Below are 20,119 nucleotides of genomic sequence, written 5' to 3' on the forward strand. Positions count from 1 at the left end.
CAGAACTGTCAAGGTGAAATTATCATCTAGGTTTAGATAATTTCTATGGTTTCTAGGCAGAATCTAAAATGACCTAGAGAATTTAAAACATGTGAGAATAAGAAATATTCTTCTGGATAAGAAAAATAAACCATATAAATACTTAATTTTGGCCAAGAAATGTGGTTTCAAACAGGTACCATAATGTTTTAAAAAGGAGAAACAAAAAGGAAAGAAGTTGCTACAGCAAACTTTAGACAGCATAAATATTAAGCTTTGTGGTTTTCAACAACAAATATTAGAATAAGTAAATACATTGTAAGCAAGTACGATTTTGATAAGATTTACTCTGACAGATAGGTAACTATTATATTAACTATGTGCAAAGAACATCCACATGGATTTATAATTTTAATTTACAGAGTTCTTACTATATACTACACACTTGCTTGGCAATATGCATGCCATTAAACAGCTATCAATCCTATTTGAGACATCTTCAGTTTTGCTACTGTGTGATAAGGTAACAGATACATAACACTGCTGAAAGCAAGAGAAAGAGGCAGGAGCTTGAGAAGTATGAGTTTTTATATCATAAAAACTACAGAGAAACCAGAAATCGGAAGAACAGTACAGAGTGAAAGTAAGGATTTTATACTGGAAATCCATTTCCTTCTCTGGAATATCCATATTTGGATACTTTAATGGACTGACATTGCCTAGTTTTTTGTAGGCACTCATTATTCTTCTCAAAGAATTTTACATATGTAAATGTTCCACAAAGGATAGGTATCAGATTCCTGGGCCTTTTATTACAAAGGCTGGAGGGGCTCAACCCTCTCAGGAAAGGGAGGGAATCTGGCCAGAGCAGCTAGCCCTGTATCTATCTATTTATTCATGGCTATAGCAAGAAAAGAAGTGAATCTCAGGCACTTTATCAGTAAAGAAGCTAGAATGGCTTAGGGTGCATTTACACTGGAATAAAACTTAACCTTGAAGAGCAGTATTGCCCAATTATGTCCACTGCAAATAATGATCCTGGAATCTTTATACAATGTAGATGACATTGAAACAAGTCAGGCAACTGAGTATGAATTACTAAAAGTTTCTTAAAAAATTAATTTTAAAAAGCAAGTAGATAATGTATATTTTGATGAGCTAGGGTGTTTTGTTTTTTGAAAGTCAGCTAAGGATGGTTAGGCAGCACAGTGAATGAAAGCTGCTAAAAGCACTGAACCTCTAGAATATGGTTTTTGTTACTTTTTATTTCTGTGTGGGCTTTTTGGTTTTGGATTTGTAAAGGTTTTGGTAGACCTTCAATTTGTAGGGAGGAATGAGCATTATTCTTCTGTTCCTGGGGGAAGTCCTTGATTAAATGTTTTTTTCCCACAAAAAACTGACTTATAAATATTACAATTTAAGGCTGATAAGAGGGAGCTAAAAAAATAAGCAGCGCTTCTGTTAAAATTATAAGACAGAAAAAAAATGAGAACATCATGTTTCAAAATCATGGCATAACATCTTAAAATGGTTGTCACTTTATAGTGGAATACAGTCGGAAAAAACACTTCTGCTTACTTACTAGTCAGCTCTGTGATTTTGGGCAATTCAGCTGCCCAGGCCATAAAATGAGAACAATTAACTTAATCTTTAAGGTCCTCTCAGGTCTAAAATTCCATGATTCCAAATCAACCAATTCTATGAGAAATAAGCCCTGGAAGAGCTCCTGATTTCTACCCTCAGTGATAGCATTCTGAAGACCCTTCTTTAATCTTCTAGCTACCCCTCCCAACACAATCACTTATATGGCAAGGAATGCCCATATATATGGAAAAACAAGTCATTATTTTTTCCTCTCAGGTAAAAATGCTGTCCATTCTGGTCTCATTAGCAGTTATACTTTGGGACAAGCCCTGCTTACCTGAATCAGAAGAACAATGCTCAGTGTTGATGTTCTCTATTCAAATCAGAAAGTATCTAAAGACAAATCCTCCAAATAACAAATCTGATCTTAAAAAAGATCATCACTTCATTTTCTGAAGTAACTGACGTTAAAGCTGATCAAGCCAAAAAGCTGCTAAGAAGAAAGCTCACTTTAAAAGCCACCATTTTCAGGACATTTTTCTTTTTCTGGCTGCGCCCTGTGGCTTGTGGGATCCTAGTTCCCCAACCAGGGATCAAACCCGTGCCCCCTGCAGTGGAAGTGCAGAGTCCTAAGCATTGGACTGCCCGGGAATTCCCCAGGACATTTTTCAATAAACCCAGCACTCCTTATTGATGACAGAAGCTTAAAAATTTGTACAGCTAGGCCACACAAGTATGACTGCCATATGGTAGTTCTGTCCTGATCTTTCTGTCTATCTTACACTAAAGTAAAAAAACACAGCAAATTTCATATATATTCATGTGTGCATTTACATATATAATTTCTGACAAAAAAATGAATTACGTCTAATAAAAATGTTTTAATTTTCTTCCACCATTCCTATTTCTAAGAGGAAGGGTTTGGGGGAGAGAGAAACAGAGGGGCGGAACTTTGAAATCTGATGTTAATATCAAAATTGTTTATTTTCTTATTCCGAAACCTGGCAAATCCTACCGAACTGAATTTTAAGTAGTCCTTCATTCTACCCTCTAGAGCACAGCCGTAAACTTTCAAACATTAAAAGTTATGATGTAAATAAACAGCCTTCAATGTTCTGAATAATTACATAAATGTTTTTATGTCATTCTTACAGTGAAGTGCCAAACAATGAAGAGCAGCTTGTGAGTAAGGGCTAAAATTTCCTTCATGATGATATAGTATCTCTTCAATGAATGCTTATTATCTTAAGGGGGAAAAAAAGCATTGTTAAGCAGGCAAGACCAGAGAAAGTAGTTACATTTTAAAATATAGTATTTTAGACATTGTGGGCCTTTTGGTCTCTGTTCAATTACTCAGCTGTGATGCTGTAGTGTGAAAGTTGCCATAGACAATACGTAAGCAAATGAGCAGGACTGTGTTCCAATAAAATTTTATTGGTGGATGCTGACATTTTAATTTCATAAAACTTTCAGGTGTCATGAGACACTATTAACATTTTTTCCAATCATTTAAAAATGTAAAAGCCATTCTTAACTTATGGGCTGTACAAAAACAGACGGTGGGTCAGATCTGGCCCTAGAGCCACTGTTAGCTGACCTCTGCTCTAGATGACATATATACTTTGAAATCTGTAGAAATGAATTAGTACAAGTACATAAAAATTTACAACTGAAATTTACTGATGAACATGCTAATGAATAACATATTGATGGGACATCATCATGCAGCATTAATTTACTGCACACAGTTCCAAACACTTATCTGGCTGTCAGTTTACATGTAACTCTGTCAATATCAGCGCCAGTGGAGAATTTATTCTCAAACTGAAAATTTATTAAACATGATTTAAGGTCTACAGTATTACAAAAAATGTAGTCTAGTCCAGTGGCCATTTCTATAGAATAAGACACAGTTACAAATAAATACTGGAATTGCTGTAATAAATTTATTTGCCATGGAAAAATGATGTGTAATTATTTTAAACAAATTACTATATTATAATTAGTTAACATTTTTTATGACTGTGATTACAATTTTGAATTTTGTATTTTATGTTCAGTAATTTGATTTGTGAATTTTATAAAGAATGACTTTACACCTGTTGCAGTTGTTATAACTGGGAAATAAACACTATACTGACTTAAAAAAAAAAGCACCAATAAAAATTTCTGATTCTTAGGTTTTTATTTTTTAAATGAATTTTTTAAATTACTGTCATGTTGAGCTATAATCCAGTACTTTACCTAAAAGCTACAAAAAGTAGGATCTCATATATTTTGAATTTTGAAACATTTTTCTTTGGGAAAGGAAAACGATTTTTTTCAGTGTGCAAAAAAATACATACAGCTAACAGAAGTCAGACAGGTCATAATTCCACCTGCTCCTCGCTGCCTACAGGATAAAACACAAATTCCTGAGGCCCTTTGCTTTTGGATCCTAATCTATCTTTCCAGATTAACACTCACTATTCTCCAAATATCCTTTCAGAACTCAAAGGTTTTACATATACTTAATTCTCTTACCTAAAATGTCTTTCTCCTGATAAACTCTTTTCCATTCCTCAAGAGCTGGCTCAAATATCACCACTCCATGAATAGTCCAGCATTCCAGGCAGGGCTCACGGTTCTGTTCTTCAGGTTACCAGGGTATTTTGCTCTTCTCTTTATTTTAGCAACTACCTGTTTGTATTATGGTCTATCTGTTCCTATCTCTCTCTTTCCATTATACTAAGTTAATGGAAAAGGCATCTTTGTATGCAAAAACATAGCACAGGGGCTTCCCTGGTGGCACAGTGGTTGTGAGTCCACCTGCCAATGCGGGGGATGCGGGTTCGTGCCCCGGTCTGGGAAGATCCCACATGCCGCGGAGCGGCTGGGCCCATGAGCCATGGCCGCTGAGCCTGCGCGTCCGGAGCCTGTGCTCCGCAACGGGAGAGGCCACAGCAGTGAGAGGTCCGCGTACCGCACAAAAAAACAAAAAACATAGCACAATGGCAAACAGGAGGTGCTCAAGAAATAACTGATGAATAAATTAATACTTGAAACCCTTAAAAAGAATTGCCCCTGGACAATGTAATATTTTTAACTAAAAATAAAACTATTTAAGATTCTTAAGCAACGAGGGATGAAGACTATATAATGTGAAAGATGTTTCTCTTTAAAAATGTGTTACTTTCTGTGGAGGATTATTACTTTAAAAGCTGTATGGGAACTATAAGGACATTTTTGGGGACAACTGAGGAAACCTGAATATGGGATATATATGATAATGGTATTGTGTAGATGCAGGAGAATGTCCTTATTCTTAGGAATATATGCTTAGTATTTTGGGAAAAGTATCATGAGGCAACATATTTTCAAATGATTCAGAAAAAGAGGGTTTGTAACATATACACAGAGAGTGAAAAGAGAGAAAGTAAATATGGTAAAATGTTAACAACTAGTTAACAGAGCTGAAAATATTCAATATATGGTTATTCTTTATACCATTTTTTAAATTTTTCTAAGCTTTGAAAATTTTAGAAACAAAATGGTGGGGAGAAAATGTTATATGGGAAAATTAAACCAGTGAATGAGTTAAGATATCTAATATGAGTATGCACGTGTACATACATCTATAGTTGTGTGTGTGTGTGTGTGTGTGTGTGTGTGTGTGTGTGTGTGTGTGTGTATTTTCACAGCAAAAACTGTTAGGAAGATACTTGAGTAGCGCCCAAAACTCAAGGATAAGTGGAGCTACCACACAGCAGGCAGAGTGCAGATACCAGGCAGTCCTGGCATCTTGAGAGTAGAAGTCTGAGAACACTCCTTCTGGCACAGAGCCATTAAAATCCCCCTGGTACATTTCTAAAAAGAGTATTACTAATAGTCATTGAATGATATATCAATTTTTTAAAAAGCACAAATGTGATTTCTTAGTTCATCTTACTTTCAAACTAATTTCAATTTTCTAAATCCTGTTTCTATGTATCCTACTGCAATTAATCTCTTATTGAAAAGTTTCTGAAACCAGCTAAGCAAAGAAACTTTGATTCCTCAGGAGTACCTGATGACCATCTCATAAGATGATCCTTCCTTAACTGCCATGATACGTCTCCATATATTTCAAATGAGTTCAAAAATTTTATAACTAAGCAAAGTCAACACCTTTCAAATCCACCTTGGAACAGGACAAAAATAAATGAATTAAATATAATTAAATCCCTATCGCCCACAATTTATTTGTTCTCCATATGTAAATCAAGATAATGCTTATCTCAAGTGACGTGATAACCCAGGAACCCCAATAAAGAGTAAGGGGCAGGCAGAGTTCCAAAGGATTTAGGGACTTAGATGATGCTCTATCTAGCTCCTTTTGTTACAAGTGAGTTCTCATTAACATTTCTTAAAACAGTAACTGTTAAGAAGATAATATAGCAATGTGAAAAATTCTCATGATAAAATGCAATTTAAAAACTTCACTACAACTATGTCCATACACATATACACAAAAAGCAATTTTTTTCCCTAAAGACCAAATACACTCAAATCTGAACAGTGGAGATATAATGAAATTATATGGTATTTTCCTTTTATGTTATTTTGTGCAGATAAACTCTGCAACATGATACTACTTATTATTGGAAAAAAAAACTTTAAAGGAATTTCTTAGATCAGATTCATTTATGTATCCCAGAGGCCCAGGCTTGGAAGGGAAATGGGCAACCTTGTAATCAATCTTCCCTAATGCCCAATGTTCTCCAAAAACATTAAAAAGAAAAACAAAACCAAAAAACCCTCCCAATTATTTGTGCCACTCCCACTGTTCATATTGCTCCCAGTTATTTATCTGAAGAACCAAGCAAAAAACTGCTTATGACCATGGCCTCACTGATCTGTTCTGTTTAGATTATTGGCACAGAGAATTCCAAACTGAAGCAGTAACTGTACTTTATACTGAACACTATCAAAAATAAATACTAAACATCAATCAGACCTTGAGTTTGTATAACCACAATCTTCCAATGGGCTTCAAATGTTTTACAGAGATTGTCTCATTAATCTTAAACACACATTTATTTTGTCCATGAAATCTTCCCTAGAAGGCGATATGAGAATTCTTTGTACTTCATTATGCCTTCCTCAAAGTTGTAATCCATCACAACCATGGAATCATGCATTCTTACTAAGAATATATTCAACACAGTACAGTTTGTGCCACATATTAACTGCTGAATGATCCTTTACAAGTTTGTGAACTTGTGTGCTCATCCCCTGGATCTAAATGACAGTAATCACAACATTCTTTAAGGTAACCACCAGTAGCAAAATATAAAACATGTAAACAGTAGCACTTATTCTTCTAGGTATTAGGTAAAATATGAGAATAATAATTTGGCAATATCGACATAAACTGGATTATGTGTTGTTTTCTGAATATTTTGAGGACAAGGGCCATTCTATTTTCAATTTTATTAAATTTCAATGAAATATCTACTATGGTGCCTTTACTTGGGGTTATTGGACTATGACTATGAAACTGAGGGACAGAAGTTATACAACCACAACATCTCAGTGATAGTAAATTAAATAATTTTTGAAAAAGAATCAGAACTTGGTATTTAGTTGTGATTCAGTGAAGCAGTCACTAATAAGATAGGCAGGGCAAGTTATTTTCCAATATTCTAGAAAGAAGGTAAAGTGACATATTTATTAGAACAAATACCCACTGCTCCCTCACCGTCTATCTGTAACAACTTGTCTTTAAGCAAAACACTTTTCAGCCTAGCTTTTGATTGAATTTTAAATCAAAACCAGTGAATTTTAAATCAAAACCAGTATTACAATTTCAACATATCAGAGACATAAGGCAAATTTTTTTTACATATATACTACAGTTAGAAGTCAATAGGAAAAGACCAATAATTCAATTAAATAAAAATGGCAAAGAATATGAATGACTTACATGAAAGGAACTACAAATAGCTGACATATATGAGAAGTATAATGATATCATTACTATGTTAGTATAACAACATTTTTGAGCACATAATATGAACTAGTTACTGTGCTTTACAAATATGAACTCATTTAATTTTCAGTTTGCAGAAGTAGGTACCATCACCACCTGCATTTTAAAAATAAAAAACGATAGGCTTAGACAAGTCACATTGAGAGTAAGTCATCCAGCTGAGACTTAACCCTCAGCAAACTAGCTCCAGAGCTCATGCTTGGGAGCACTAACCGCCTCTTGACTTCACTTAAATAATGGAAATTAAAACTGTGATGAGATACCATGATCTCCAAGGTGCAGAACAGTAACAATATGCACTGCTCTGAAAAGGATACACAAGAAATTGGTTACCTCTGGGAAAGGCCACTAGGAGGCTAGGGAAAAGAGGTGAGAAGCCATTTTTTCAACCCTCTGTAACCTTCTGAAATAAAAATAATAATATTTGCAAATTCATGTCTACAGCTCTTTAAACATTTGGGACACTTTCCCATAAATTAATATTTTTGTTTCCTCAACCACCCTGTGGGGCAAAGTGAGTGTCTATGTCCTTAGCAAATATAATCACAGCCACTACTGTGAAGGTAAGTATTCTCCTTAAAAAAAAAAAAAAAAAAAAAGGACAAAAATTAACCACAGTTCTTTAGTATGGATAACCTGTTATAAAATGAAAATACCCCAATAATAAAAAAAATTTTTAAAGCCATTGCTGTCTTACCAGAATTCATAAGTTTCCAAAGTTGATCTACCAAAGCTTCATTGCATAAGGGAGACTCCATGTTCTTAGTAAATGGTGGGTTCTTAGTTAACATGTTTAGAATCTTATGTCTGAAAGATAAAGAAAAATTAAATTTTTGCTAACCATTAAATAAAAACTTTTGAAAATTATCTGCAGCTCCTCCTTCCTATTTTATCGTCTCTCTTCTGAGATCTAGCTTTGTGTTTTAGTTCCATTTCAAAAGACATTATGTTGCATTCTAAACATTTACTATTGTTTTTTTACTAAAAAATTCTGGTGGATTTGTTCTCTCTAAAAGTGCCTTAGGGTACAATGACGTCTTCTAAAACCTGACTCTATATATTCCTAACCAACATTTCCTAACCCACTTCTAAAATGAACATTTTACTCTTCTTAGAAAAGTTTACAAAAAAGACTGGTTAGTAAATATAAAAATCTTAAAATGAGGCAAAAAAAAAATCACATGTAGGCCAAGAAGTCTACATTTGAGACAATATAAACTTTATTAATATAGTAACTTTGCAAAGCATAAAAATGTGCAGCACTATTTTAAATATGGAGATTACAAAAAAGTTTCCTCAAAATAAGCAGAAGCTTAAGAGAGTCAATTAAGAAAAGTATCCTCACAGAGGATAGGAGTTAAACTCCACTATTGGAGTTTTTATCTTACGTGAAAGGCTACCCAAACACATTATGGAGTCTTCTGAAAAATAGGACAATGTGACCAATACAAAATCTGAAAAACAAATGGCCAATGCTACGAGCAGGAGACACCATAAAAAAAGAATAGAGAAAGAAAAGAAGCAAGGAAGCCACGGCAGTAGTCTAGCATTCAGGATAAAAGCCAGGTCTAGGACTAGGTCTGAGAAATTCAAGATCTCAGAATAATGGAAGGCTTGGGTATAACTAAGGAAGAAAGAAACTTAGGTCATTATATTTGTTGAAGTTAGCAAGACCTTAAAGAAGTTGAACCTGGGAAATTTTTACGTTTAGTGGCAAGAGATCAAATTGGATTTGTACTTGAAAAAAAGATGGGAGGAAAGTAGAACTGCAAGGCTGTAGTTTAAGTCACTTAACCCCTTTTGGCTTCAATATCTTGTCTGTAAAACTGAAAGATGTGACTTTCACTGTTAACATACTTTTGTGATTTGACATTTTAAGACTGAAGACTATTGAAAGGCTACGAGAACCAAACGTGAAATGTGGTTATAGATGCAATTTATACATAGGTAATACGAAAGGGGATACATACCTTATGGATATTTCATATCCATATTTTCATATCTTTATGAGTAAAGATATTTTCATATCTTTATGAGCAATTTCTGTTTGTAAGAATAGATCGGTATTACAGGTAAATAACACCGTTTAAAACGTGGATGGATTTTTCTTTAGAAGATGTTAATGTTAATACTTTTAATTTGCATGAAGAAGAAAAGTTAAGTTTCTATCCGGCTGCTTCCCCAATTACCCCAAATACCGTAGGGCCCAACAAATAAAACTTCATGGTATTTACTCAGATCATTACAAACTCTTTACAGCCATGCCAATGAATTGTAAATGGTACTCTGGGGATAGCTCTGAAATTATAATTAAAAGAGCAATAATGATTATTATGTGTACTACTTTTAGTAAATTAAGCATTTTTTCAAAAGTTATTTTTCTTTAAAGTTTAGATGATAGAAGAAAGGCTTTCACAAGGAAGTATTTATAACTGACTAAACACTCAACGCAATACTCAGAGGAGATAAAGTTTAAGGGCAGAAAATGAGAATCTTATGCTTAATTTTTAAGAGATTAAACAAAATTCACAATAAGCATACACTTCAGATATACGAAACAGACCTGAAGCAAATGCTGAGAAAATCATGGGTTTATGCCATGTTCATGGTAGCAAAAACAACACATTATTTCCCTAAACAACTGACAAATTTCTTGGTGGACTAGTCCAATCCCATTGCCAATCACTATCTATAAGAAATGCAGTCAAATCGAAACCAGAAAAATGTTCAAAATCTCTCTGGAGAAAAGGCATTCAGTGTAAGTGTGTTCCTTGAGGAAATGATATATTGTGATCATATATGCATGCTTGATTCCAACATGAGAAGATAATTCCATGTCATCTTTAAAATAATCCTACCCAAATCTAAAGTAAATATATTTAATAAGTTCTTCTTATTAATGTAAAAAGTAATATACATGCATAGAAATGACCGGAAAGGAATAATCCAAAATGTTAAGAATTATTGCTCTGGTTGAAATAATTATACGCTATTTTTAAGTTGTCTTCTTAATGTGAGTTTATATTTTTGCAAATCTGAATGAGCATTTTAAGTTATTCCCATTGAAAGGAAACTGTAATTTTCAAAAATGTAAATTTGTTTTAAAAACAATGCACCAAAGCACACTTACTTAAATTCTTAAGATATCCTAATAAAGAACTGATTTACAATCTGAAAATCTTTCATTTATTTATTTATTTTTGGCTGCATTGGGTCTTTGTTGCTGCGTACAGGTTTTCTCTATTTGTGGTGAGCAGGGTCTACTCTTCGTTGCGGTGCAAGGGATTCTCATTGCGGTGGCTCCTCTTTTTGTGGAGCATGGGCTCTAGAGCTCAGGCTCAGTAGTTGTGGCACACGGGCTTAGTTGCTCCGCGGCATGTGGGATCTTCCCGGACCAGGGCTCGAACCCGTGTCTCTCGCATTGGCAGACGGATTCTTAACCACTGGCTACCAGCGAAGTCCTGAAAATCTTCTATTGAGAGAAGACTATACAAGGAAAGCCAACAACCCTATTATTACATTTAAAACATCAAACCCAAATAAAAGACCAAGAACTTTCCCAAACATTTAAAAATAATTAAACAGCTTAAGGTTTTTTTCTACATACAGTTGTCACTACAGAGATAAAATCACTTTTCTTTAACATATGAATTAAGTTAAACATATATATGATTAGAGGGGGAAAAATTATATTCAACCACTTGTTTAACACGTATTTAATTACCTATATGCAAAGCATCATGCTATGTGCCAGACATACAGTGGCAAAAGGAGACAAGGTCCCTGTCTTTTTAAAACTTATACTCTCATGGGGGAGACAGCAGTAACAAAAAAAATCAAACTATAATAAAACACATACATAGGAACTATGTATGTACTTGAGTAAAGGAACAACTGTAGGATTTTATGGGCAATTATGACTTGAGGGACCTGACCTAGTGCAGGTAGTCAAGAAAGTATCCTTGTAGAAATGGTGTTCAAATTTAGCTTTAAAGCGTACAGGAGTAATTACAAGTAACTAATTTCTTTCCTCTAAATTTTAAGGTTTCAGCCCCCAAATTCTTCAGAGCTTTATCTAACTCTAAAAAAATCAGCAATTGTGATATACATAATAATACAGAAATTTTTTAAATCAACAGCTAAAAAAAATTTCTTATTAATGACCATCTTACTATTAGGAGTTTAAAAATCAACCAAAAGCCATAAAAATAAAACGCTTTTTTGGGGGCAGGAGAGACGAATGTCACTGATTTTAAGACAGAAACAGAAACGTTTACCTACCTTTAAGATTGAGAATTCTATCCAATTAACACAGCAGAATATAGCAGTTCTATATGATGGCTACTCAACGAGTTTAAGAAAAAGTAACAGAACAGACTGGTGGTTGCCAGAAGCAGGAGCTGGGTGGTGGTGAAATGGGTGAATGGGGTCAAAGGGTACAAACTTCCAAGTTATAAGATAAATAAGTCATGGGGAGGTAATATATAGCATGGTGACTATGGTTAGTAATACTGTGTTGCATATTTGAAAGTTGCTAAGAGAATAGATCTTAGAAGTTCTTATCAAAAGAAAATAATCTGTAACTATGTATGGTAATAGATGTTAACCAGACTTATAGTGGTGATCATTTTCTAAAACATAGAAATATGGAATCAATATGCTACACACCTGAAACTAATATGTCAATTACACCTCAATATAAATAGATAGGAAGGGAGGAAGGAAAAGAAAAGGTAATGATGGGGACAAAGAGAAAAGGACAGAGTTCCTATTCAAAGCATAAAAAATAGAGGAAAAAAAACCCCACAAAAATAGAGACAGATATCCCAAGACACCAAATAATACACACATACAATAACTGTTGATGTGGTAATAACACTCCTATCCTGTGACCATTCACTGCCATTAAAGACTTTCTTTAAGATGTGTTGAACTTTTTTTAACTATAACTATGGGCTAGATGACATTAAGTAAAGCCTAAGAGGTTCCCTATTCGTGATATAAATGAATCACATCACTTATGAAGTAAACACATCAAATATAATCATGAAATATATCTTTATACAGATTTTCAGTTTAGAATGTAAATAACAGTGCTCTTAAAATTTGAATGACATTAACAGCTCCACATTTCAAAAGCAATCATTTAGACTGTACAGTATATAATTTAGAAACATAACTACAAGTATTATATAATATTATAATCTGCTGAAAATGATCCTCAAAACACAATTTTAAGATCTCAGAAATATATGCCTTGGGGCTTCCCTGGTGACGCAGTAGTTAAGAATCTGTCTGCCAATGCAGGGGACGCGGGTTCGAGCCCTGGTCCGGAAAGATCCCACATGCCATGGAGCAACTAACCCTGTGCGCCACAACTATTAAGCCTGCGTTCTAGAGCCCGTGAGTCACAACTACTGAGCCCACGCACCACAACTACAGAAGCCCACGTGCCTAGAGCCTGTGTTCCACAGCAAGAAGCCTGTGCACCACAGGGAAGAGTAGCCCTTGCTCGCCTCAATTACAGAAAGCCCATGCATAACAACAAAGACCCAATGCAGCCAAAAATAAGTTAAAAGTAAATTAATTTAAAAAAAAGAAATATGTGCCTTGATGTTGTTCTTGATGTGAATTGAAAACATAAATGAATACATGATAAGCTTTATTTATACTGTATTTATACTTTCTGTCCCTACTTGTCATCAGCAGCATCTTATTATAAACTTTCAAATGCATGAGCTCTGGCAGATAAAGAGATGAGGCTGGTTTCCTGCCTATTCTCTTTTATATGACTATTTACTTCAGAATGGGTGATTATGAGATTTTTGTCCATGTCAACCTTACCCCTGGTACACATCAATACAAGGATAAATTATTTAAAATACAATTCAGATCACAAATCAAGAACTATGAAATACAAAGAGAAGAACTTTGTACAAAGAATATTTATTTAATAAGCATCATTTAAAACACTTGAAATATAGATTTCAGTTAGCTGAAATCCCTTACATGGATTCTTCATGCTCAGATGCATTTCAGTGAAGTTAAAAGGCAGAGTTTAAAAAAAAAAAAAAGGCAGAGTTTATTTGTATGCTTTTTTAGATGAAAAATATCTGCCAACTGATGTGTAAAGTTGAAGAAGACAATGTCTCTAGGTCTGTGTTCTTATTTCTAGTTGGAATAGCTAAAATCTGAATTATCTTCCAGCTTTCAAATTTCATTTTATGAGACTGAATTATTACAACATGTGAACACAAATTTGAGTCTACTAGGTGTAAAGAAAGGACGGCAGAAATGGTAAAAATTTTAATACTGCACGAATACACTATAAATATCCTACTTTGCAAAAGAAAGCAGCAGAAATGAAAGAAATGAAGAAGAAAATACAAAAATGAAAATAGTTACCACGTCAGGACCAGGATTTTCTTTTATTATCCCTTATTTTCTAAATTTTTAACAATGTCATATTACATTTTAAAATCCTAAGTCCATTTATTAAAAATTAAGATTCTATATAAGATAGAAAGGAACAAATGGGATACATCAAAACACTGCTTTTATTTACTTTTAAAATAGATTAAATCAATCGATACAGAGGTTTTAGGATAAGGGCTTTCTTCCTCCATGTGCACTAAAAACGGATACACAAGCTTTTCTTTAAGTTACAATAGAAATCACATGTAAAATTCAGGGAATTACCCTTAGTAACAATGTATTTTTAAAAATGTCTTTCCAAAGGCAAATAAAATAAAAAAGGACATGAGTAAATGGATAACATATTCCTATATTTTCAAAAATTATATACATGTTCCATATACATGGAACAAGTATAATGCTCTGAAATTATTTACTTTAGGACTTACAAAAACAAAATATTACAGCATAAAAAAACTAACCTTACATAGGGTACAGGGTCATTCTGAATCATATTAAGTAGCCATTGCAACTCTTCATAACTCCTGTCCACTGAAAATAAAAATAAAGAAATACTTTTGTTGTTAATTATAACAAATTTAAACAAGTGACAAATAGGGAATTTATACTTAATATTTAGGATTCTGCCTTTAATATTTAGGATTCTGCCTTAGCCGTATTTCCAATCAGAGTTGAAGGATGTAGGTGATTTCTTACATGTTTTAATGCAACAGGCCACTTGGCAAATTTTAAAAGTACTGTGCTATATATGTAGCCAAAACATAAAACAGGACCAAGAGTATATTTTCCACTAAGGCACAAATCAACAGTAAATACAACATAAAACAAATTGTAATTTACTAAGAGCTCTAAATTAGAGATGATTAACTCTAAATGGAAATGTGTTTAAATTGTTTTTCTAGATGCTTAAATCAAATTATAGAGAGGTTCGATACTCAATGGTATCTCAACTATATCATACAGTATGGTAAACTGTTTCTGCCCAAGTGGTTTCTTTCATTTAAGACAAAAGAGCAGCCTTAACTTTTCACTATAACATAAGAAACAACTGCAAAACTAGTACTATAAATATAAATAACTTTAACAAAATAACTTATTAGCTATTTCCACTTACCTTTTCAAAAAGTATTGCTTTTATGATTTGAAAAGCTTTATTTTTAGAATTTTATTTCTAATATTTTCCACTTTTTCATTTTCTAATGAACTGGATTTATGGTTCACACTTAAACATCTCTCAATTAAATTACACTTATTAATTTAGCATTCTTTTTGGAAATCATAATATTAGCATTCTATTTGATTTCAGGTAGTACTAATTCATGAATTCTTCATATTATATGATTTATGTGAGTGAACATCATTCATATAACTTGGCTGGGAATAATGGCATATTTGGTAGACCTCAAGATTTCCATATTTCACAAATTGGTAAAAGGCAAAATAAAACTGAAAACTGACATAAGATTACATTTTTTTTCTTGCCAAGAAATACGTGAAAAAACGTTCTTATTTTAACCAGCATTTTTTAAAAGAAAGACTACTTTAACCCTCAACAAAAAGGAAGAACAAATGACAGTCCTTTCTGAACTTGGGCCAACACATATAACACACACACTATATTGTTCTTACTCTTTTATAATGTCTTTTTAGAAGCAGTATTTCTATTGAAATTTACAAAAAATTATAAGGATTTGAGTATATTTTCCTCTACTTAACATGAGAAACTTAACCAGTATCTACTAAAGAATTTCCCTCACCCATTCCTCTCTTTCTACATTCAGATGAGAATGTTATCATAACTTCTTTATTCTTCCCATATTTTAGTATAATCTGGAATTTTAGATTAATTTACATAGTTCTTATACTGACATGTTATTTTTTAAGAATTTCTTTGAAATTTGCATTAAATTTTACAACCATGTTAACAAATATCTAAGCTTAGCTCTTTATTTTATAGGCATAGTTGCTTGTCACTGGGCCTTTCATATCACACTTTCATCAATCTTGAGTTATTATTTTGATTCCTTTACAGGTCAGCTGAAAATTATCTTTCAGAATTTTGTTTTTTAAAATGTTACATAGGAAATGTACTTCTAAGTCTTCAAGGCTATAGGAACAACAACTTGGCAAAGTAGAAAATCTTAGGTCATAATTTTCCCTAAGCATTATGTTAGCCTGTGTTCACTGTCTTTTGAACTCTTCTTATTCTGAAGAAGTTACAGGCCACAGTATTTTTTCACCTTGTACAATAACTGGGTTCTGATATTCCTAGGAACTTATACATTTTTTTCCTTAACCTTAAAATTTTAAATTTCATCAGACTCTAGCTTAGGTCAGTCTCACTTACACTCTTTCAAAGTATTCTATTATTTCTGGGATTATTGCTTTTCTTCCACCTGCTCTATTCTTTATGACAATTTTTTTTTTTTTTTTTTTTTTTGCAGTACTAGGGCCTCTCACTGTTGTGGCCTCTCCCATTGCGGAGCACAGGCTCCGGACGCGCAGGCTCAGCAGCCATGGCTCACGGGCCCAGCTGCCCCGCGGCATGTGGGATCTTCCTGGACCGGGGCACGAACCTGTGTCCCCTGCATCGGCAGGCGGACTCTCAACCACTGTGCCACCAGGGAAGCCCGTTATGACAATTTTTAAAAATATTTTAATCTCCTTAACTTTCTTCTCTGTATTTCTGAAAATGTTTTGAATATGTAGTGTTCTCTTATTCATATTTTTCCTTATGTTTTTTTTCAACTTCACAAAGCCTTGCCTAATCCCCCTCCTGAAGTTCCTACTTGTATCTCTTGCTCTACTTTCACAGATAACAGTTTTGACAGGTACAAAATGTTTTCTTTTTTTTTTTTTTTTTTTTGCGGTACGAGGGCCTCTCACTGCCATGGCCTCCCTCATTGCAGAGCACAGGCTCCGGACGCGCAGGCCCAGCGGCCATGGCTCACAGGCCCAGCCACTCCACAGCATGTGGGATCCTCCCGGACCGGGGCACGAACCTGCGTCCCCTGCATCGGCAGGCAGACTCCCAACCACTGCGCCACCAGGGAAGTCCCAAAATGTTTTCTTGAAACCTTATGTAATTAGAAATTTCTCCCCAACCTTCTATTTCTTAAAATAACATGTAATTAAAGCTATAAAATGATACACTAACTTTTCAGAAAGACCAAAGATATCTATCTATAACTCTTTTCTTTTCCCTCATTTACTAATTTTTATATGAATTCTACATTTACCAAAAACTCTCAATCAGTGAGTCAAGAATTTAAAATCAAAATATCTGTATTGTACATAATATGAAAACCCTAATAACTAAATAGTAAATGGTAAACAATTCTTTCTATTGATAAAATGATTATGGGCATATATTTCTAAAGCATTACCTTTAGTATAGTCAACAACTGCTTCCAAAGCTGCTATCCTGATGTCCACAAAGTGGCCATATTCTGCGTAAGATTTAAAAAGAGCTGGATCACTTGGCACATGGCCATTCTTCTGAAGCACTCGTATGGCTCTCAAACAACTAGGAAAATGTATTTATAGTTAAATACTCTTTTAAACTTGTTTCCAAGGCATTAGAAATTAATCCGTAACAGTAAGCTGAAAAATGAATGTAATTTGAATCCACTTTTTAATTTTTTAACATTCAATTTTTGCAATGACAATAAAAAACCCTATTAAAAGAAAACTAATTTCAAAACTTTGGAAATTCAGTTTCAGGTATTTTAACTGGAACACACTTCAGAAAAATGTATTTAGCATAAAACATAACTTAAATAAAGTATTCTCTCCAAAAGTTTTAGTAATACATATATAGTTTATTCACTAGTATATATGGAAAGTTGAAACTGTTCATAATGTTGAATGGGTAAATCAACTTTTTTTTAGCGAACTCCTCATGAAATAGACAGAACTTGTCGACAGTCATACGTACAAAGTTGACAGAAGCCGTAAAAGAAGCCTAACAATAAACTAATAATATAATAATATTATATTATAATTATTATATAACTATTATAATTATACAATAATAAACAATAAACTATAATAGAGTTTAAATTATATCCAATGGGATAAAAGATTATGCAGACATCAAATACAATGCTTATGAAGAATTTCTGATGACATGAGAAAGTGTTTATGATATAAGCAGAATATAAAAACTATATATACAATATGGCAAATAATTTAAAATTTATATAGTTACCACAGGAAAAAATTTAGAAGGCCATTCTCCAAAATAGCAATAATTTATCCATGGGTGGTAGAATCATATAGGATTTTCTTTTACTTTACTATATTTCCCAATTCTCTATGCAAATAAATTTCTCTTATAATTATGAAAGCAAATAACTTTAAGAAACAAATACGAAGAATCATCATACCTGACAGTGATGGTGTGTCTATAACTCGGAAGAAGTTTTTCCATATTCAAAAACCTAGTGATTTCTTCAAGAATGAGTCGCACATCCGGATTTAAATTATCCAAAGTTCGTACTTCATTATTCACACTGACTGCAGGCGTAACAGAGTTGGCAAGGGCATCAATCATTTCTGCACGATAATAGTTATCTGAAAACTAAGCCAAAAAATAATTACGAGAAGACAACAGAATTTACATGTCTATTCAAAAGTTAATAAAATAAAATATGATAACTTAAAAACATAATTCATCTGAAAACATAAGCAAGTTTTCAGGTTAGTATTCAATTCTGTCCTTTGTATAGAGTCACACAGTGGAAAAAAGAGTGAAAGAGGTCTACTAATTAGAAATACATTACTTTACTTGACAAATGTTTACTACATGTAAGACACTCTCATAGTAATCTAGCCAGATTCCTCTAAAAGGAAGACCACAGTCCACAAATCCTGCTGGTAATACAGAGCTTCAAATCAGCTATTTCAGTGCTCTATTCTCATCTAAAACATCCAACCAAGGGTCACCAGATAGTTGAAGAAAGCATTAACATAAAGAGAGACCAGAACAAAGTGGGAAAAGTGACTTGGAGGAAATAAGAGTATACAAGGAAAAGAAAACCAGTAGAGGGAAAAAAATTCAAAAGTGACCATTAATATTGTCTGAGAAGTAACCAATGATATCCCTTCCAACAGGATAATACATTTTTTAAAAAAAGAAATATGCAGAGAATCAGAATAAAAATTAAATTGGAATATAAAATTGAAAAAAACTCCAAAAATTTTGAGCAAAAAAAAAAAAGATAAAAAACAGGAAAGAAAGCACAAGGAAGTTGGAAGGCTGGTGTAGAACACATGACATACAAATAATAGGAGTTCTAGCAAGAGAAGCAGAGAAAAGGGAGGAAACCATCCAAAAAAACAAATAAAAATTCCTAAATCCATATCCCAGTCAATTCCCAGAGAAGCAATTTATTGAAAGCAATCTGGGTGTGGTTTGATTTAAACTCAGCAACTCAGATGCTCTAGCCTAGAAATCTGAACATGGAGCAAGCAAATTAATTACTTCTATCAGCAGTGTTGGGATTATGCTGTGGCAAAACAAACTGCCAGGAGACAAAGGAAGAAGACCTGGCCCCTTCTGACTTCCACCATGGAGCCAGAACCTCCAACTGACACACATAATGGCACAGTCCCTAAACATTCCTATGTTCGAATACCAGGTAGGAAAAAAAACAAGGCACATAAAAACAAACAAAACCAAAGAAAAAATACTCCACAAGTATTCACCATGGACGAGTTTTGTTTTCAAACTGTTCTAATGATTAAAAAAATTAATCTCTATAACTTCAGTCAACCTTTTCTCTACGGTTTCTAAGTTTTGTATCACACTCAGAAAGGCCATTTGCATTCAGAGATCATTTAAATAATGTTCATAGGTTTTCTCCAAGTATTTTTATAGTTTCATTGTTACCTCTGATAACTACTTTGCTAACAAAGCAAAAGACCATTTACTTAACCATTGTTTCTGAACTAAGTATTCAGAGCACAGAATAAATTCAGAAATTAAAAATGAGACAGGGATGTGGATGAAGTACAAAAACCAAAATATTTAACATTTACCCCTCAGACCATATCCAATTCTCACAGACACTATACTCCTAATCGAACAGGCTAGATTATCTGATCACC

The 20,119-nt window shown here is 33.5% G+C and overlaps 1 protein-coding gene across 4 annotated transcripts in view; it reads right to left on the reverse strand.

The window, feature by feature from the left end:
• Nucleotides 1–20,119, reverse strand: part of TAF2 (TATA-box binding protein associated factor 2) — an 80,781-nt gene that overhangs the window by 17,499 nt on the left and 43,163 nt on the right. For all 4 annotated transcript variants that reach the window (XR_009536393.1, XM_060127847.1, XM_060127846.1 and 1 more), the window contains 4 exons: nt 18,397–18,590; nt 17,395–17,534; nt 14,470–14,539; nt 8,271–8,380 (listed from right to left, as the gene is read on the reverse strand). Coding sequence is in view for 3 of the 4 variants with exons in the window: in XM_060127847.1 (XP_059983830.1) it covers nt 8,271–8,380; nt 14,470–14,539; nt 17,395–17,534; nt 18,397–18,590 (514 nt within the window). In the remaining variant the exon portion in view is untranslated. The remainder of the gene's footprint in view (nt 1–8,270; nt 8,381–14,469; nt 14,540–17,394; nt 17,535–18,396; nt 18,591–20,119) is intronic.

The sequence above is a fragment of the Lagenorhynchus albirostris genome, chromosome 17 (genome assembly GCF_949774975.1).
Source record: "Lagenorhynchus albirostris chromosome 17, mLagAlb1.1, whole genome shotgun sequence".
In the NCBI taxonomy this organism is placed as follows: Eukaryota; Metazoa; Chordata; class Mammalia; order Artiodactyla; family Delphinidae; genus Lagenorhynchus; species Lagenorhynchus albirostris.